The sequence below is a fragment of the Wyeomyia smithii genome, chromosome 2, assembly GCF_029784165.1.
Source record: "Wyeomyia smithii strain HCP4-BCI-WySm-NY-G18 chromosome 2, ASM2978416v1, whole genome shotgun sequence".
Taxonomy (NCBI): domain Eukaryota; kingdom Metazoa; phylum Arthropoda; class Insecta; order Diptera; family Culicidae; genus Wyeomyia; species Wyeomyia smithii.
The window spans coordinates 268,727,448-268,749,460 of NC_073695.1; the positions used below are offsets into that span (position 1 = coordinate 268,727,448).

The following is a 22,013-nucleotide window of genomic DNA, read 5'->3' on the forward strand; positions in this document are numbered from 1 at the left end:
AAATTGGAAGCTCTGTAGAATATTCCACTAATGGAAGCCACGTTGGAACTAGACATACTTTACTCAACCTTCCACTCTTATGTTTTGGGACAGCACCACTAAACAAACTCTGGCCCCTGTTGGCTAACCTCCTGCGAGCCCAACCTAGCTAGCACCAAGCAATGGCATTCTAGCAAGTTATAGAATTACCTAATTTGAATTGATCAGAATCCGTCACACACAAGTCGTTCCCAGCGCTCATCACGTCATTCAAGCATCGAATCGACCGACCGGCATCCAACACACAACCGGCACCGGTCTGATCGCGAGCTGGCCCTAGCTCTAGTGGCGTTTAATTATCGGTAATTATCTCCCTATTGCCTATCGACACAACACTTCAATCACATGTCAAACTGGAAGGCGCACATGGCAGAACAAGCCGCCCCAAAGCAATCGTTGTTGCACCGTTCGCCACTCATGAGCACTCGCAAAACCCCACGAGGATCGATTAAATTCATTTGGCAAAAGGGGGGGCTGTTTCCAATCATTCGCTCAAACTCTCTTTCTCAGCAGTTCTCTCTTAATCTTTGTCTCTCTATCTCGTTCTAGAGTTTCTGGAGCTCACTAGATAGCAGTGTTCTTACGAGTTGGGGTCATATCGCCCCGAAAAGAGCCGCACAGCCCGAGCGATGGCGGTGAGATTTTACTCTTCGAAGGGTATTTTTTTCTTATTTTTCGGTGGAGCTGGATCGGGTCACACGCTCCACGGTCCACTCAGCTGCCGTCACTTTGATTTGTAATGTCGATTTGGTCGAACGTGTTCGCGTTCCGCTGCCGCGAGTAGTAATAGTTGGGCTTAGGCTAAGTGGAAGAAGAATATCAACGGAGCAAAAAAAATCGCTGAAATAGTAGAAAATATCGCTTCTGCTTGGCTGCTTTATCGCCGCCGTCGCTGCCGCCGCCGCCGCCTGCTGCTCTAGCGTCTTACGCGCTATCGAAGTAGCCATCGTCTTCGTCTGGTAGATGATCTAGTGTGTGAGTGTTCTTTTTTTCTCTGCTGGCTGTGAAAATGAAACCCAAAACATCGGGCTGTGGGGTGTTGTGAGGGGGGTGGCGGAAATATTAGTGCTGCCCTATCCGTAGCCAGCTGATCCGGTGCTGCGGTGCGAGACTTCCTGGTGCGGCTTTCCGCTGAACTATGTTTGAAACAAAGTGGTAGATTCAAGAAGAAAAAAAAAGAAGAAAAAGACCAGTTGGTATTCTTTTCCTCTTCTTATTTCTCTCTGTCAAGGTGGTTTGGTTCGCTGATTCGATTCGATAGGAGAGCGGGGGAAAGAAGATTCAAGTTTGCTGTTGCTCTGACACTCGGGAAAATGTGCGCGGAGAGAAGATACACGGTTGTGTGCTTTTTTTCGCAAGCAAAAAAGCAAACAGTGCATCGTATTTAATAAATTCTTACAAGTGCTTGTGTTGGAAAAAACACAGATTTTTTTTTACAGTTCGTAGTAAAAAAACAGGAAAGAAAGCAAAACTGAAATTGATGTTGTTTTTCTTTTGTTATTTGAACGTTTTCTCCGTATTATTCCGCGGTAAAGAACACGAAAGATACACACAATAGTTTCGATTTTCGTCTTCGTCTGATCCTCCACCAGCTCCCCTTTCTTCTACGAGGGATTTGTATTGTGCAAACATGTGATAATAACATAATTGAATTAATAATAATCGTGTGTGTGTGGGTCAGTAGTTGCGGTTCGTCCGATAAATAGTTTGTCCGTACGCGAGCGCCCTTTTTAGTCTTCCTTTGTTGGTCCCATTTTGCGGTTCTTTTATTTGGTTCTTTGTACATTCTCTGGAACGAAATTCCTGACATTCTTTCGTTTGTAGGCCACTTGGTGGGCAACGTAATCCGGTTTACGAACACAGTCCTCTGATCTAGTCGTGTGTTCTACTCCATTAAAAAAAAAAACTAGCAAGTGAAATTTTTCACAACATCGCTTGGCAGCCCGCATTCTGTTCGCAATTTTTCCATGATGATTTTTCCCATAAACCAGAAGAATTCGCACTGACACGCACACAGGTGAACCGGAGGGCGAATTGGCGGAGAAATTTTCTCTCCCCCGTTTGAAGTGAGCGCCGTCAGCCAGCAGCCAGTTTGTGAGTGAAATTCGGAAAATTTTCCCCCAGCGATCGTGAGAAAGTGCGTTTAGCCTAGTGTTAGTGTGAGAGTACCGAGAAGCACACGTGCTAATCCTAGCAGGCTGATTGTTATCTTTCCGCAATATTGCAGAGCGCAGTGCACACAGGGATCTGGGAATCCTCGGAAAAGCACTCCCAGTTCTCACACTCATTAAACTTCATTCCAGCTGACGCGAGTGAGAGACTCTGAAGCAACAGCAGGTTGTTCCGATTTTACGCCTCGGAAATTGATAAATAATACAAAAACAACAAGAGGAAAAGTGTTTCCCTGACGGTGTTCCAAATACGGCGAGGAAGCTTAGAACGCAGCACCAGCAGCCGAAAAAACTTTACCATCATGGCCGAGGAGGAGAACACCCTGGAGGACATCGCGGAGGGCGAGAACAAGTTCGCCATGCGCAACCGGGGCCGGAAGGGTGCGTTGAAGAAGAAGAACGTCTATAATGTCAAAGATCATCGCTTCATCCCGCGCTTCTTCAAGCAGCCCACCTTCTGCTCGCACTGCAAGGATTTCATCTGGTAAGTTGAAACTCCGTTTGTCGTGAGATTTCTTCAGTAACAGCAAAAGCTAATAGCGTTGAGCGTCTTCTGTGCCAGGTTTCGAGCGGCCCAAAGCCCGGACGGAGCCGGCAACCGGTGGGTGGGCGATGAAAATGTTCTCCACCCACGGTCGAATTGCATTTACGCCTTCGACCGACTAAAAGGTCGCAACTTCCCTCCGGGAAATTCTTCCTTGCAGTTCAAACTTCGAAACCAAGGGTGGAGTAGGCGAGTAGGGGGTTAATAGGGGTAAGCAAGATTTGTCGCAGCAAGCACAGAACTGTGCGATGACAGCAATTTATTGCGGGGATTTGAATTTTCTTTCGCTACCAAAGTTACCTGTGAGTTTGTTTTTTGCGTTCGCGCGTACGACGTCGGAGTTAGATTAGCCGCGCACGGTGGGAAATTTATTGCCTACAAGTCGAAATGAGCGAGAAAGTTTGAAGAATGAACTTATTTAATAGGTTTAATTTCTCTTAAATTATGTTTGGAATGATTAAGGAACTGCAGGAAGCTTAAAGTTCTGCATATTGTTGATAGTTGCAGGTTAGCGTTTCCGTAATTAAAAAGATTTGAGCCTTGTTGGTTTTTCCGTCCTTGTTCAGCGACGAAAATTGAATTTGCCTGTGGTAACACATTTTCATCGCTTTAACAGATCAATGATACTGATTTTTCTCCCGCCAGTCTCCCGTGTGTGCTATCAATTTGCAGACTCATGTTAGTGTCAGTTTCCATCACGCGGCACGTGGATCACTTGAGGAAGCTGTTTAGACAGCTTTCGTCTGCCATGAACAACATATTACTGTCAATCCATCCAGCAGCGTAAAGCGAAAAACGAGACGAGGAAAAAAAAACAGTTTCCCAAAGAGCAATCTTCTGTAATTTAATCAAGCGGTGATCCAGCAACTGATTGGGGTAATTATGGGCCGCACACACACGCACGCATGATCATCACTCAGCTTTACTCCTCCTTTTCCTGCCTGTGTGTAAGGTGGCGTTGAAAGGACGCAACGCCTACTGCAGCAGCCACTGCGAAATGATGATTGCGGTGGTGGCCTCCTACGAGGTCCGTGTTTTTGCCAACCATCGTTGGCACAGAAAGAACGGTACTGCGTCGCGTGGGTTGCTATTGTCGTACGACTACGATGCGGTACGGCGGTGTTGAGTGTAATTTTGCGAGACATTGACATTTAAATGCGATATCAAACCAAAATCTGTTGACTGCCGTCAGCGCGGTGTGAGTGATGATGGTGCCAAACAACAGGAGGTTTTAATGGGGAATGGCACAAAAGACTGCAAACATTTGTAACTTGAATTGGGATTCGATTACTTCTTTTATAGAAAACTAGCTGACCCGGCAAACTTCGTCTCGCCCATTTTTGTGTTTAATTTAATAATTTTAAACATTCCAAATTCATTGATTCCTTGCGATTTGTTTATAGTCTAAAAATGCACGACGAATCGGCCATAGGATATGATCAAAGTCAAAAGGCAAATCGTTTGAAATGATTGGTTTTATCGGAATGACAACATCCTCGACTTTAGGCTCCTGTGCATCACCTCTATTCTGAAAATATTCATATGGTATTCGATCATTTTCAGCTATTTTCCTGGCATTAATCTGATTTCGCAAATACCCATATTGGGTGGTGTTCAGTAATTTTGTTGTTTTCCAGAAACTAAAAGTGGTCATCTTTGAATTCTAAATTCAGGGTCAATGCTTGGCTTCTATGCATCATCTCGATTACGGAAATATTTATATTAAGCAATAATCGGTCTTTTTCGGCAGTTTTTCCGAATCCGGAAGTCGCTATATTGGATATCAAAATGACATTTGGAGACAAATTCTGGCCCCTGGGCGTCATTCTGGTTTAAGGAACACCCATATTGGGTGTTATTTGGTCTTTATCGGCTGCAAAAGTCGCCATCTTACAATTCATAATGATGTATGTGGTAAATTTTTAGCTTCTGATTCCGGAGATACTCATAGTGGGTGGTATTTGGTCATTTTCGGCTGTTTTCCAGAAACCGAAAGTCGCCATCTTGGATTTCAAAATGGCATTTGAAGAAAATTTCTGGCCTCTGAACGTCATACTGGTTAAAGAAACACTCATATTGGGTGGTATTTGGTCATTTTCGGCTGTTTTTCAGATACCGGAAGTCACCATCTTGAAATTCAAAATGGTGTATGTGATCGATTACTAGTTTCTGTGCATCATTCTGGTTCCGGAGGTACTCATATTGGATGGAAATCGGCCATTTTCGGCTGTTTACCAAAAACCGGAAGTTGCCATCTTACAATTCAAAATGTTGTCTGAGGTCGACTTATGGCTTCAGAGCACCATTGCGATTCCGGAAATACCTATATTAGAAACCGGAAGTTTTCACCTTAAATTTATGAATGGCGTATGGAGTCGAGTTTTGACTCCTGTGCATCGACCCGATCATTGTAGGCTGTTTTCAGGAAAACCAGGTTGAAATATCTGTTTAGCTTGTATGGGAGACCTGCCTCCCCTTCCAGAGTACGGAGGAGTATCAAACCACTATAGAAGTTTATGTTTGATTTGTATAAGAGCCCTCCTATCGAGAAAAGGGAGCGGTGTTGAAACACCATTAAAATAATTTTAGCCCCCAAAAACCTCCGTATGCTGAATTTGGTTCCATTTACTCTATTAGTTCTGGAGATGTGAAAAAATTTTAGTTTCATTTGTAGGAAACTTCACCCTTCCAGAAGTAGGAGGTGTGTTAAACTATTATGTACATATTTGTAATCCCTAAAAATATTCACCTGTCGAATTTGGAAGCAAATTTATTTGTTAGTTCTCGAGATGCGCAGAAATTTGTGTTTCATTTTTATGAAACCCTTCCCTTCCAGAAAAGGAAGGGATCTCGAGCTATCTTAGTCACCTTTCTCGGCCCCTAAAACCCCTATGCACAAAATTTCACGCCGATCAGTTTAGTCGTTTCCAGTAGTTGGATCAGACAGACAGAGCTGCATTTTTATATGTTTAGATAGTTGAACCGATCACCGTGACGGTAGCCACCAGTCGAGCGTGATACTATTCGTATTTAATTTTCGGTGGTAGCTTTCAAAGGATGATTTCAAAATAACTGTCGAGAGTCACCTATTTTAAATTGCTGTCATATTGTTGTTGTTCATTGCGCCTTCTGCGATCTCATTTATTCGTTGTATGGAAATTTTATTTTCGTGAATTCCACCATTTGCCCTTAAATTTTATTAGTTTTCTCGCCGTAACAATTTGCCTTGGATGAAGACGAACACAACAGAACAAAGCCAGCTCAAATCAGACGCTCCGTTGTAAAGTTATGGGCGGTCGCACATATAAGTAACTTTATTTTATATATAAGATTGTTTGTTCACTACCGCAGACGGTTTTAATATGAAGTTTTTTTTTCAATTCATCGAGAGTAAAAGCATATCAATAGATAAATCTTAGATAAGATAGATGTTCAACCTTTGTGTACCAATATGTTGTTCAACCTTTGTGTACCGATATGTTGTTTATTGGAAACATATAAACCTAAAAGAAACAAGATGTCAGAAAAGGTTCTACGCGTTGGAGAAATGCACATTTTCAAACACACTCCTAGAATCCGGAACATTTCCGGTGTCAATTGGTCATGTAAAGTCCACAAGTAATGCTAGGAAACCTGGATATTTTTTCAATAAAATGAAACTGGTTTTATCAAAATTGATTCATTTTTCGTGAAGTTGTGGTAGAAAAAAAAAAAGAGGACATCGCCGAACCGCCAACAGCGTAATACTGACTATATCTGCATCCACGACATGCAAAATACATCTTTAAATATACCTTAATCAATAGCCAAAACTAACATGGATGGACCACGTTCTTTAGTGGACTACCGGTCAGGTTGACTTAGTTTATGCGAAAACTAGAGGGATTTCTTTAGAAAAAATCCATCGGGAAACATATTATTCCGCAAATCTGCATCAGAATCACGAGACACATTTAAAAAATCTCGATTTATGTTCAGAGAAAACACGTTTATATGGCGGGAGGTCTACTATAGGAAATGGGTCCATTACACTGTGCTACAGCGATTTAGAACTTCTGAAGTGACCTAGTGTAAGTTGTAGGTCATGATGAGTATAACATTCGCTCATACTAGAAATTTTACAAACACCACCAAAATCTAAAGTTATTGTCAAAATACGGTTTTTGGACCTCAGCGCATATAATATTTTTCAACTGATTTTCAATATTTGAGCAGTTAGAAAGGGGACAATTAGAGCTTTCAAAATATATACAGGTTTTTACTAATATCAATAAAATATATTGAGTTGTTTGAGTTTAAATCTAATTTTTTAGACTTTTTCACGCAATTTTTCAATTCAATTTCAAATTTGCCGTCTATTTTCGTAAGAAACATACCATAAATGTACTATAATTTTGAAGGTATATTCAATTCCAAATCAAATGGAAGTAGTTTCGTGAAAATCGGTTGATATTTGGCTAAGTTATATATTTTTTAAGAGAACCAGAATTTTCAGAATTTATGGCTTCTATCGCACAATTACTTCACGGAGCTACAAATGATGAAAAAATGCAAAAACTTTTGATGTGACTTAGTGTAGGTTGTAGTTTTGGTCAAGTGTTACTTGCGCGTTTACTTGAAGTATTTCAAATACCCCAAAAAGTATAAGTTATGGTCAAAACCCTGTTTTTTTAGCTTAGCTCACATTTTTATGTTTAATTCTGTTATTTTTCAACCGATTTTTTATATTTTGGCTGTTTTGGAAAGGTGAAAAATAGAACTTTTGAAACATATAAATATGTCTAAAGAGTTTACCTATATGGGATGAATAGTTTTAAATAAAATAAGATGATTTATATTAAATAAAACATGATGATTTATATATTTTTCAAATTTGACCTATATGATGAATAGTTTTAGAATAGATAAGATAGTGTATGTAATTTTCGAATTTTCCCAAATTTATTCGCAATTTTTCACACATTTTTGTAATGAACGAGCTTTAATTGCTGTAGAATTTGAAAAGTACATTTAGTGCCAAACGAAAACTGTAAGTGTTGTTTGTGGAAATCTGTTATATTTTGGCTAAGATATGACTTGATTTTTTTTTTTTTTTTTTAAGGGGGGATTTGTTAGTAGCTTAAGTATTTATGATAAATATTAGTAAATAATGAGTATGTGTGTCCAATCACAAATGGTGACTTCTCAACACTGTTAGAAATTTGTAATTTTCATTATTAGGATTTGTTTGCTTTCGCAATTAGGACTTATCGTTCGTAGGGATTTAAACCTACTTGTCAGAAAAGGGGAAGTAAACTTACAACTAACTTAATTGCTAACTTATTGGCTATAAAGAGAGCTTATCGTAGCAATTGAGGATTGCAACGATTTTTGTCGAAAATTGTTAATAATTTTATTTGACATAGCTTCTAATGGTTCAACACCAGTAAGTCTTTGTAATTCGAGTGTACCAAACCAAGGAGGACGCTTCAAAATCATTTTCAGAATTTTATTCTGAATCCTTTGGAGCGTTTTCTTCCTTGTTGAACAGCAACTTGACCAGATCGGTACAGCATAAAGCATTGCTGGTCTAAAAATTTGTTTGTAAATCAAAAGTTTGTTCTTTAAACAAAGTTTAGAATTCCTGTTAATGAGAGGATATAAACATCTCGTATATTTGATGCACTTGGCTTGTATATTCTCTATGTGCTCTTTGAAAATAAGTTTTTTATCTTAAATTAGTCCCAAGTACTTAACCTTGTCAGACCAACTTAAAATAACCCCATTCATCTTGACAACGTGATTATTGTTTGGCTTGAGGAAAGAAGCCCTAGGCTTATGCGGAAAAATTATCATTTGAGTTTTAGAAGCATTGGGAGAGATTTTCCACTTTTGCAAGTAGGAAGAAAAAATATCTAAACTTTTCTGCAATCGACTGCATATGACACGAAGACTTTTTCCTTTTACGGAAATGCTTGTGTCATCGCAGAACAATGACTTTGTGCATCCTGGAGGCAAATCAGGAAGATCTGAAGTGAATATGTTGTACAGGACTGGACCCAAGACTGAACCTTGAGGTACACCTGCTCTGACAGGAAATCTATCAGATTTGGAGTTCTGATAGACAACCTGCAGAGTTCGGTCAGTAAGATAATTTTTTAAAATTTTGATTAGGAAAATTGGAAAATTAAAAGTTTGCAATTTCGCAATCAAACCTTTATGCCAAACACTGTCGAATGCTTTTTCTATGTCTAAAAGAGCAGCTCCAGTGGAATAACCTTCAGATTTGTTAGCTCGTATCATATTAGTAACTCGGAGCAATTGATGAGTTGTGGAATGCCCATGGCGAAATCCAAACTGTTCATTTGCAAAAATTGAATTTTCGTTGATGTGTGACATCATTCTGTTAAGAATAATTCTCTCAAACAGTTTACTTATTGAAGAAAGCAAACTGATTGGTCGATAACTTGAAACTTCTGCTGGGTTCTTATCCGGTTTTAAAATTGGAGTAATTTTTGCATTTTTCCATAATTTGGGAAAATATGCAATTTTGAAGCAGCAATTGAAAATTTTTACTAAAAATTCCATTGTGCTCTCAGAGAGATGTTTGATTAGTATGTTAAAGATTCCATCGTCACCAGGTGCTTTCATATTTTTGAAATTTTTAATAATTGATTTAATCTCATTCAAGTTAGTTTCAATTATTTCTGTAGGTAAAAAATTTTGTGAAGAAATTAAATTGAATTGACGTGTAACTTCATTTTCAATTGGACTCACAAAATTCAAATTTGAGTTATGAACACTCTCAAACTGCTGAGCAAGTCTTTGAGCCTTTTGTTCATTGGATACAAGAAAACGTTCACCATCTTTTAAAACTGGAATAGGCTTTGAAGGTTTCTTAAGAATCTTCGACAGCTTCCAAAAAGGTTTTGAATATGGTTTCAGTTTTTCAACTTTAGTCTCAAAATTTTGATTTCTCAGAAGAGTAAATCTATGTTTAATCTCTTTTTGTAAATCTTTATAAATAGTTTTAAAAACAGGGTCACGAGAACGTTGATATTGACGTCTGCGGACATTTTTCAAACGAATTAGAAGTTGAAGATTTTCGTCAATTATTGGTGAATCAAATTTCACTTGAGCCTTTGGAACAGAATAATTCCTGGCATCAACAATTGCACATTTTAATGCTTCCAAAGCGGAATCAATATTCACTTCGTTTTGCAAATCAAGCTCATTATTGAAATTTCTCTCAATATGAGTTTTGTATCTTTCCCAATTAGCTTTGTTATAATTAAAAACAGAGCTCATAGGGTTTAAAACTGATTCATGTGATAAAGAAAAAGTTATTGGAAGATGGTCAGAATCAAAGTCAGCATGTGTGATCAAATCACTACATACATGACTTTGATCTGTCAGCACCAAATAAATTGTTGAAGGGTTTCTTACAGAAGAAAAGCATGTAGGACTATTCGGAGACAAAATAGAATAGTATCCTGAAGAACAATCATTGAATAAAATTTTGCCATTGGAATTACTTTGAGAATTATTCCATGAACGATGTTTAGCGTTAAAATCGCCGATTATGAAAAATTTCGAACGATTTCTGGTGAGTTTTTGTAAATCACCTTTAAAATAATTTTTGAGCTCGCGTGTGCATTGAAATGGTAAATATGCTGCGGCAATGAATAAAATCCCAAGTTCAGTTTGAACTTCAATTCCCAAAGTTTCAATAACTTTCGTCCCAAGATGGGGAAGAGCACGATGTTTGATTCGGCGATGAATAACAATTGCAACTCCACCGCCGGAACCCTGAATCCTATCATATCTATGAACCACGTAATTGGGATCATATTTTAATTTTATGTTAGGTTTCAAAAATGTTTCAGTAATAATTGCAATATGCACATTATTTACTGTTAAAAAATTGAAAAGCTCATTCTCATTGGCCTTCAATGAGCGAGCATTCCAATTTAATATTTTAATTGTTTTATTTATAATCATTGCTAAATTTTAAATTAGAAACAATTTTAATAGGAAAATTTGTGCCTATTTGAATGGCTTCAAACATTGATTTTGCCTGCAACATGGCGTTCATAAGATCGAACATTGCCTGTTGCAAAAAAGAAAGTTTACCTGCCGTAATAGGCCCAGGCAGTTGACATTACAAAAAATATTTTCGGTAGCAATATTAGCTGGGGTAATAGGTGTACAATTATTTTCTAGCGTGTTTTGCTTACCCATATTAGCGGTCATTTTCGAACTACCAACATTAGGCGGTAGAATGTTCGAACTACCTGCAACCTGTGCATATGTTAAACGGGTATGCAAAGGAGTAGGTAAACTATGCGTCACTGGTACGCTTGGAGAATTTTGTTTTGAAGTTGGTTTTAATTGAGAAATTGAATTTTGTTTACCTTGCCTTGCCTTAACAATTGCTGAACGGACTGGGCATTGATAAAAATTTGACATATGGTTGCCGTTACAATTCGCACAGCGAAAATTTTTACTCTCTTTCACAGGACATGTGTCCTTTTTGTGAGAAGAGTCTCCACAATTAAGACATTTTTGGTCCATGTTACAGAATTTGGAACCATGGCCATAGCGTTGGCAAGTACGGCATTGGGTGATATGCTTTTCACCTCCGCCATACTTCCTATAAATTTCCCACTTTACACGCACATTATACAAAGCATGTGCCTTTTCAAAAAATTTTAAGTTGTTAACCTCATTGCGGTTAAAATGAATTAAATAATTAACAAGGGAAATTCCAGTTCTCTGACTGTTTTCGCCTCGCGATTTTTGTTTCATTAGAATTACTTGGGTAGGGGCTATGCCAAGTAATTCTGTTAAAGTAAGTTTGATCTCATCAACGGTTTGATCGTTGGTGAGACCTTTCAAGACAACCTTGAACGGCTTGGCGTTCTTGGTGTCATATGTAAAAAATTTGTACATCTTGTCAGTTAAATACTGAACAAGACGATCACGACCCTTTACTGAGTCGGCTAATAAGCGGCATTCACCTCTACGGCCAATTTGATAGGTAACTTTAACGTCAGAAACAAACGTTGAAAGTTCCTTTTTGAATATATTAAATTCAGAAGACATAGTTACCACAATAGGTGGAACTTTCTCCTTTTTTAAAGATTTTATATTTTGTAAAGTTTCATTATTAATAACTTCCATTTCACCAGCTTCTTGCTCAGGCAAAATATCAAAAGGATTGTCACTACAGACACTCGATGTGTCAGAAAGAGATGCCTCTCTTTTCCTCCCCGCAGCGATGCGAGGTTTCTTTTTCCGTCCAGCCATTTCAGGTGATACGAAAAAAGTTAAAACAAATGTTAAATTCAAAAGTAGGTAGTCTTGAGAAAGACTGATGGGAAATAACTTTCAGGTAGTCTTTAAAAGACACACTGACAAAACACAAACTTTGAAGCTATAGGCAGTCAAAGACCAGTCCACAAGCAACCGTAAAAACGTCTGATCTGTAGGACAGTTCAAGACGCACTCAAGATATGACTTGATGTTTACCACCATATACTCAGATTTCATCAAATCATTTCTCAGCCAAATTATAACAGATTTTCATCAACAACACCTATTGTTTTTGTTTGAAACTAAAAAGAATTTTTTGGAAAAAATTGAAAATAACATGAACCATCTTATTTATTTTAAAACTATTCATCACATATAGGTAAACTCTTTAGACATATTTTTGTGTTTCAAGAGTTCTATTTTTCGCCTTCCCAAACCAGCCAAAATATAAAAAATCGGTTGAAAAATAACAGAATTCAACATAAAAATGTGAGCTAAGGTATAAAACAGGGTTTTGACCATAACTTACAATTTTCGCGGTATTTGAAAAACTTCAAGTAAACGCGCAAGTAACACTTGACTAAAACTACAACCCACATTAAGTCCCATCAAAAGTTCTTGCATGGTTTTCTCAAAAAATATATAACTCCAAAATCCCAAATATCAACCAGTTTTCACAAAACTACTTTCATTTGATTCGAAATTGAATATACTTTCAAAATTATAGTATATTTGTGTTATGTTTCTTACAAAAATAGACGGTAAATTTTAAATTAAATTGAAAAATTGCGTGATAAAGTCTAAAAAATTAGATTTAAACTCGAATAACTCAACATGTTATATTGATATAAATAAAGACCTGTATATATTTTGAAAGTTCAATTTGTCCCCTTTCTAAAACTGTTTAAATACAGGTCGGACTCGATTATGTAGAGACTCCATTATATATTGACTCGATTATATATGATTCGATTATATATAATTTTAGACTCGATTATATAAGCAAAAAAAAGTTTTTTTTTGAATTTCAAATATGACTTATCTAGAGCTAATATATCGTAAGAGAATATCTACCAAATACGTAACACTTGATAAAAAATGAAAAAAAAATAATAAAAAAATAAAATTTTGAAAATTTAAAAAAAAATTAAAAAACTAAAAATACTTAAACAAGAATACCTCGATAATAATAAATTCAAAAATAAAAAAATTAAAAAAAAATTTAATTTGAGAAACTAAATACAGACAAGTTGACAAATCTACATATACTTTTAAAATTTTTTTCAATAAATTTTCTTTACTTTTGACTGCAATTACATCAGGAATAACTACAAGACATATATTGTTTTGTAAGAAATGTGTTTTCTGACTTTTAGGGGAATGAATCAAAAGTAAAATTCTTCTTATTTATTCGAAAACAACAAATAATTTATGAAAAATAAATATAAATCATTTTTTTCTCTGAATCGATTATAAATAGTGAAAAAAAATCGGTGACTATATATAATCGAGTCCGACCTGTATTGAAAATCGGTTGATAAAAGACTGAGTTAAAGAAAATTATACGCTGAGGTCCAAAAAACCGTATTTTGACCATAACTCAAATTTTGGAGGTGTTTGGAAAATTTCTAGTATGGGCGAATGTTACACTCAACAAGACCTACAACCTACACTAGGTCACTTCAGAAGTTCTTGCGTTTTTTTTTTTTTTCATTCGTATCACAGTGTTATAGGTTAATTAACCTAAGCTCTGAAATATAAGCAAGCATTTGAAAGTTTAGGTTGAAAAACATTCCTAAACTCCAGAAGAAGTCGCAAAAATAATCCAGAATATCAAACAAACCGTTTTGACCGTAAAAATATTTTTAATTTCTCATAGAGTGCTCTATGGGAAAATAAAAATATTTCTACACCCAAACCGGTTTGTACGATTGGCATAGTGTCTTTGGAAAAATTGTAAATAACAATTTTGTCCTTCGAAAAAAAAAAAGAAAATTAAAATTTTTTTTTTACTTTTTAAATCAAAACTTTTTTTCTACTGATTCCTCTATGATCGCTCCGGTTGCTTTTTCCTTTCCGACCGAGCCCACACAATTGTGTAGGTGAAAATTTACGGATAACAAAACCTAAATCAAAGCAAACTTATTTTTCGTAGGAGCTGCGATGTTGACACTAGCGTTGTGAGCAATAAAACAATCAATAGGACATTCCAGAAGCGTGAGAGAACGGTTTGTTCGACCTACGCAAATATATGGGCCCGGTCGGAAAGGGTTAATGTAATTTTCTGTAGTTTTTATAAAAGAATAATAAAGTTTTCAAAAGATGAGATTTTTGAACATGATCATTTCGATATACTGATAACTATCATGTTGTGTTGACACCAGTCGTAAAATCTGCTAATTACACTTTGCAGAAGTTCACAGCCGGCAGGAGTTTTGACTAGGTAATACATTTTTAAATCATCGGCATACAGTAATTTACAGTCTTTTGGCAGTGCTAAACAGACGCCGTTGAAACAAATGGTGAATAGCAGTGGCCCCAAGTTGCTGCCTTGCGGAACACCTGATCGGTTAACGATTTCTCCTGTCGCCACGGAACCCAGAAATTGAATATGCATAACTCAACGGCGAACCCTGTTATCAGAAGATAGCCAATTTAAACAGTACGTGTGTATCAAGTAAATTCAGATTTAGAGAACCGGGAGCCGAGAGATTAAGCAGAGACAAGTTTCGCAATTAAACTTGCGCCTAAGGCAGCTCACGCTACTTCAAAAATGAATGCTGACCGGTATTATTCTTGGATTAAAAAAAAACATTTTATTTCGAATTTGTACAATAAGTGTTTGAAGTCTCAAAAACCTCCCAGTTGGTTTCGAGGTACGATGCTGGCCTAACAAGCCAGTTGTTGTAGGTTCGAGTCTCGGCTCGAGAGAGAGACTGTTAGTGTCAGTAGGATCTTAGCGCTAGTCCCGCAATTGTCCTGTACACTTAACAGTTGGCTGCGAAATCTGTGTATAATAAACAGAAGGTCGAGTTCCGCATCGGAATGTAGCACCAAGGCTTTCCTTTTTTTATGCTTGAAACCTCAGAGGTGAATGCTAAAGCAATGAAACATATTAGTCCGACTAGAGGTGGGGCATATCGCTTGAAGTAGTGTAGCAAAAACATCAAACATTTCAACAAACCTTAAATATGGTTAAAATTAATACAGTATTTCGCGAGAGCAAAAGACCAGCCATCGTGTAACTACTGAACCCCCCGGGTGCGGTTTTTGCATAGCGACGTGTCTTGCAACCCCGCATCAGTGTTAGTGTTGGACAGGCGGGCGAAACTTGAAACACCGGAGCCAGTGTCAGTGGTATATGATCGGCACCGGTGCCTCAAGCTTCGACACCGGAGCCGAGGAAAGACCAAAGGAAAGACAAAAGAATTGATGAGAAACAAGAGAAAACTGAAAAAATATACCGGAAATGACTGTACAACTTCTTATGTATTTTATTTGTATTGTATTTGTATTATGTATTTTATTTGTATTGTATTTCTAGTATTTTACTAAAGTCCATACAAAAGCATAACCGATGTATGCAAAACTAAAGTAAGCACGTATACTAAACCATTGTAATATATTTTTTGTTCCGCTAACTATAGCCGATTTACCAATTAATTTCAAATGTCGCATCAGTTATCGACTCACTTTTTTGTGCTTTCGCAATTTTTCGTTCAGATTTTCTAAACAAATTTTCGGGACAACTAACGGTTAGTTTGGAGAGCTCCGTAGCCGCAAGGTTACAGAGTCCGCTTTGACAAGCGAATGGTGATAGGTTCGAATCTTTGTAGAACCAAACCATTCGTTCGCAAAAAGGACTTTAAGTATGGCTTTATTCTCAGGCTCTTCCACACCAAATCTTCTCTCCAGATTTAATAACCTCTCCTCTAAAGCTTAGATAATATCATATACTATAGCACGTTATATGCTTTTAGAGTGATAGCTTGCAGGAGGATATGATAGAATCGATAAGGAAGAAAGTTGGTTACAAAATCTGAATGAGAAGACAAAAAGTACTATAACTTCCCACCAGACTTAATAACCACTGGTCTAATGCTTCGATAATATCATATACTATAGCACATTACATGCTTTTAGAGTGATAGCCTGCAGGAGGATATGATAAGGTCGATAAGAGAGGGAATTTTCCTTGCTATCCGTACAATGTTTATTGAGATTTCTATATATTTTTTGCCGTTTGAGAAGTGGACCCATTTTGCTCCACTATTTTTCCTAGTGCAAATTGTTTTTTTTTTTTTTAATAAATTCCACCAGCGCTATCCAACGCTTAACTTTTATTATGTTTTGGTGTAATTATATTTTTGATACAAAAAATTTATTAAAATTATTTGAAAAGTAGACCCTAACTGACTTCAGTTTAGAGCCATTGAAAATTTACTTTCGCCGAGCTATTCAGCCCAACCCCACTTTATTATTAGGCTTCACTTGTAGGGGGAAATCAGACTAAGAATTATACTTTCGATGTTTTTCTTTTGAATGAATTAATGATTTACTAATGAATTAATTATTTACTAATATTTATTCAGAATTTATATTGTTGGTTCTGCTACAAACACTACATATCAACACTACTCCATATATTTTAATTTTTATTTCATTAAAAGATTGTAATTGCTTCCGCAGTTAATGGAATACAATTGTAGGAAAATTGTAAACCTACTTGTCAAGAAAAAAAAAATGAATTTAAAACTTAACCTTAGCCTACTCTTACAACTATCTCACTCACTATAAAGTGACGCTTCAATATCATTTTCAGAAGTTTATTCTGAATCCTTTGAAGCATCTTCTTTCTGGTTGTACAACAACTTGTCCAGATGAGGACTGCAAATAACATTGCTGGTCCAAAAACTTGTTTGTAAATAAACAATTTATTCTTGAGACAAAGTCTAGAATTTCTGTTGAAAAGAGGATACAAACATTTTATATATTTATTGCACTTTGTTTGGATATTCTCAATGTGTTCCTTGAAGGTAAGATTCTTATCATAAATTAGCCCTAAATATTTAACTTGGTCAGACCAGTTTAAGATTGTACCTTGTGTCTTGATAACATAATTTTTGGTGGGTTTGAGAAAAGAAACTCTTGGTTTATAAGGAAAAAAATTAATTGTGTTTTTGATGCATTAGAGGAAATCTTCCATTTCTGGAAATATGAAGAAAATAAATCTAGACTTTTTTGCAGCCTACTGCATATGACACGAAGGCTTTTTTCTTTTTCGGAAATGCTTGTATTGTTACAAAACAGAGATTTCTCACATCCTGGTGGTAAATCAGGAAGATCAGAAGTAAAATTTTTATATAAGACTGGGCCCAAGATACTTCCTTGAGGTACACCAGCTCTAACAGGCAATCTATCAGATTTACTATTCAAATAGTTAATCTGAAGAGTGCGGTCTGTCAAGTAACATTGTATCATTTTTGTGATGTAAAGAAGAAAACGAAAATTGGACATTTTAGCTATCAAACCTTTATGGCAAACACTGCCGAATGCTCTTTGTCTAGAAGAGCAGCTTCAGTGGAATAACCTTCAAATTATTTAGTAAGAATCATATAAGCTACTCTAAGTAACTGATGAGTAGTCGAATGCCCATGGCGGAATCCAAACTGCTCATTTGCAAAAATTGAATTTTCATTGATATGTGTCATCATTGTATTGAGAGTCATTCTTTCAAAAAGTCTGCTTATAGAAGAGAGTAAACTAATTGGACGATAACTTGATGCTTCAGCTGGATTTTTTCTGGTTTTAAAATTGGAGTGACTTTGGCATTTTTCCATTTTGAGGGAAAATATGCTAATTCAAAGCATCCGTTGAAAATTCTCACAAAGAAATTTGAAATGCTTTCGGGAAGTCTTTTAAGGAGGATATAAAAAATCCCATCATCTCCTGGTGCTTTCATGTTTTGAAAGTTCTTGATAATAGTTCACTGAAGTTTGTTTCCAGTACCTCTTCAGGAAGAAATTCTTGAGAGGTGATCTGATCATACTTTTGTGATACTTCATTTAACTTTCAAGGTTTTTTTTTCAAATCACTGTACGTGTTTTGTAGAATGTTGGCATTTTTCATCCGAAAACCGGTTGAAATTGTGGAAATAGCATTTTAATTAAAAACTATTAGTTTTGGACGAAAAATTCACTACTTTTGTGTTTGTGAAAAATTTACTACTTTTGTGTTTGTCAACGAGTTTTTGAGTCTCCTCAAACTGTGTGTAAATTTTTTGTGTCGCTTGTTAGTGACTGTAATTGAATTGAAACAGTTTTTGGTGAATGTTTCGTATTCAAGGGCAATCACGATTCCGATGCACTCGCTCTAAGCTTTACACGGATTAGTACTGCTTATTCTTTTGCTGCCGTGTCCGAAGTTCATTTTTATTCACAACACAGCAGGTTTGGCTGAAAGGTAGGGTCACGCAGATATTAAAATTGCAAGCAGAAGAATTCAATTTTAAAGAAAGTCATTGACATAGTGACCTATTTGTGAAACAACCTGAAAGAAATGAGGAAAAAACCTGGCTCATGATCGAGTCAATAAGAACTTTTAAGGTCTGTCTATTCATGTGGAACGAAATGAAAAATCTGCCAGAAAAAAGATTTTTCTGACATGCTTTTTCCGCCAAACTGTCAACTACAACTTCCTGGATAAATCTCAGCAAACGTTCCTCTGGCCAATTCTATTGTCAGAGGAACTTATTTTGTCAGAAGGAAGGAGTGTTATCAAAATTTCGTTCCTCTTGTCAACAAGGATGGAAAAAATCGTATCGCATAACAATCATTCGGGTATCATTCCTGAACATGCTAGACAACTAGACAACTTAGAGCAAAAAAATAAATGGTGGCTTTCTTCGATGATTTTGTTTCAGTATTGCCTGCTTTACGCGAAGCTAGCATTAATCGAGTGTTTTACGATCGAATCGTAAACGTTTGCACTCGAGCGATCGCAACAGTTCTTTCAAATGTTGGTTGCTTGTTGGCGGAATTCGGCTACTCCACGTCGTGCTTTCACCGTGATATACCACGATACTTGCTCAAGCAAACAGTTGAACGCAATCTAACGTTCATTCGGATTCATAATTTTGTATCACTAGCGATAATATCTCAAAGATTTTCGCGTTACTGTTGAATGCAAGTGAACTTGGATACAATAAATATTATCATGTTTGAATTATTCAGTCTCCTTCTATGGTATTCGGAGCTCTTAGAAGCGAAAAACAATCAGCAGTGTTTCTATTGAAAACTTGCACGCGAGTGAAAATAATTGAACGATACCTGACGAATCAAAGAACACCTTTGCATGAAATATTGCTAGTGAGTGAAAATTTCCATGCTTGCTTGTCAATATCGCGCCGTAATTACAGTTCTCTGAGAAGAACTGTTATAGGTCTCTAAGACTAGTTTTATTACAAGAGGGACTTATTTGATCAATAGAAAAGTCAATAAGGGCATTGTAGAATTCAACGTAAAGCAAGGGTATGTGGTGGAGAATCTGAGAATAAACCCATGTTGAAGTTCTTCGTTAACTAGATGGCCCGAATCTTCTAAGATGTAAACCCGTGATCAATCAGCAAAAGAAAAATAGTAAATGGTTGCTTATATTGTCAATATTCAATAGAGTATCGCCCAAAATGGATAATTTTTCTCTTCGGAATCGAAAGTGTGAGAATTGCTGATGGAACGATGCTAAACATCTGAGAATTTGATGAGGAGTGACTAAGATAAAAGCGCCTAAGACCTGAATAGATTTTCATTTTACATAATAGTAAATATTCTTCCTCACATTATTACAAGGTCTTTTAACCAATCACCACCATCTTTCCATCCATCACTCTAGATCGGTTTTCGGAACGATCCCTTAACATAAAAGGTTCCTCACAACGAGACGAGAGAATTCGCAATTGATTTTGTAACTTCGTTCCCGTGCAATTAATTTCGGCCGATAATTTCCGTTGTGAATTCCACAAAAAGTGGCATACCTAGGTACTAAAACGAACTGCAACCTGCAGGAATGCATACACAGTGGAAGCAGTGTGCAGTAAAGGAGAGAGAGAGCAAAAAAAGCAGCAACAAGCGCGCCGCCTGCTGCGGCTGCTGGCTGAATCTGCAATCCGCTTCGGTTTGAAATTACTACCTCCTCACACACATCGCCACCACGGCCGGAGCTCAGTAGCTATAAAACGATAGAATAAATAAAATAATGTTTACTCGCTCGCCACGTTCGCAAGATGCAATTGTTATATTTGCACTCCCAGCTACCGGCAGTTCCTTTGACAGTAGTGCCTATTGCCCGGGCCGGGCTCCCTTTACTGCTCTAGTAGAATAAATTTATGTAGCAGTGAACGCAAGCAGTGCTAGCAGTAGGCCAGTCCGTTGCATTATTTTGCGCTGCCGATAATGGGTTTTCGATAAATTCGTCGTCTATCCTCCTCTCCCCCTTCTACGGTTATTCAATTTATGGCAATTTAATTTTTCTCTCGTGTCGATGAGCAATCTGCTTAATTTGTGGGGGTATTGCGCAGCGTTTCATCGCCTTCTCGATTGAGGAAATTGAACCTTGGATATTTTACTATGGAATATTACATAGAAAATTGGAATCATTTTTCTTCACATTGTTATTTATTTCCAGCGTTCCTAGTTAACTCGTTCGAATGTGGGAAAACAGCGCACAGTCGTTTTTTTGCTCCTTTCGGTTTCTACTCGACACATCCTGTGGCAAGCAAGCGAGCACATTATACAAGCGAAACAGTTTTCCCCAGTTTGACCTACATTTCCTGGAATAAGTAAAACCAGCATCCCGAGCTGCAGCAGCCGGATGGTGACTCAGTAGCGGGATTCCCTTGTTCCCATCTTCCATTCCGACACCACCGCCGCCGTATCACACATTTGTAACTTTATCTCGTCTCTCGCCATCTCTTTCGTCCGCTGACACTGCTTAAAATTGATGACAGCCGAGCGAGATGGAGTTTTAAGAACGCTGGCACTTCATTTTTGTTAATCATGCAGCGGCTCCATCCACAGCCAACCAAGTCTGCTGTGCTGTGGTTTCAGCCATCGCTTGCTGGTGACGCGGTATGTTGCTGTAATCAGCCTACTGCATCCCCTGCTTGCAAACACCAACCATCACCACCCACCACCACCTGTTGTGGCTCGGCGAGAATAATTAGCGTGGGACTGATGTAAAAGCCATTTCCAGCGCTATTCATGAGTGCTCTAGTGCCCTCTCTGCAAGTGGAGGGTGTAACAGAATAGGTGCGTTTCCCTTACGAAAACAACAACAGCTGCGCTAACATTCCGGTAGAGGTTTTTTTTTCTTCTTGCCGTTCTTTCTACGGTCCAGCAGAAGAGCATCATCGGCGGCAGTTGGGGTGATTTATCACGAGTGGGCCAATTTAGATCAATTGTACACATGTAGTCGTAAAAAAGTTACGTCGTTCAAATCATTCGTTTTGACAACTATAAATCTAGCGTCGCTAGGCGCCAATCCGTTATCCAAAATCATTAGTGTCGTTATTTGATGAATACTAATCTTTAGACAACGCTAACTCATTATTGCGCAGATCGTCACAAACAAGCTCATATTTTGTAACAGAAAAAAAAATATTATTCATCAACTTGATGTTTGTAACTGAAGCATTATTTTATTCTAACGTAGTTACATGAAAATAGGGGAACTGCTCCATTATTCATCTCAGCCCGTATATTCATCTCATTCAACATGTAAACTCAATTAAAAACAGGAAAAACGCATATTTTCTTCTTAAACCAATCTTCTAATCCATGGAATGGATTCTTCTTATTTCACTTTAGATTCCTCATAAAGTATAATCCTCAAAAAACTCACTTAAAAGCACTAAATTTGGTATTATAGTATTATTTATACTTTAAATGTTGAATTATTCCGACATAATT

General features: G+C 37.2%; 1 protein-coding gene across 8 annotated transcripts in view; it reads left to right on the forward strand.

The window, feature by feature from the left end:
• The first annotated feature begins 760 nt into the window (after positions 1-760).
• The window catches only part of LOC129725137 (protein kinase C, brain isozyme), a 187,610-nt gene continuing 166,357 nt past the window's right edge, over positions 761-22,013 (forward strand). The window contains exons 1-2 of one of the 8 annotated variants that reach the window (XM_055680604.1): positions 761-1,014; positions 2,031-2,694. In XM_055680604.1, the coding sequence (XP_055536579.1) occupies positions 2,513-2,694 (182 nt within the window). In that variant the 5' untranslated portion in view covers positions 761-1,014; positions 2,031-2,512. Of the gene's footprint in view, positions 1,015-1,863; positions 2,695-22,013 lie in introns of those variants that run through there. The other 7 variants (XM_055680606.1, XM_055680605.1, XM_055680603.1 and 4 more) reach the window with 7 other exon arrangements.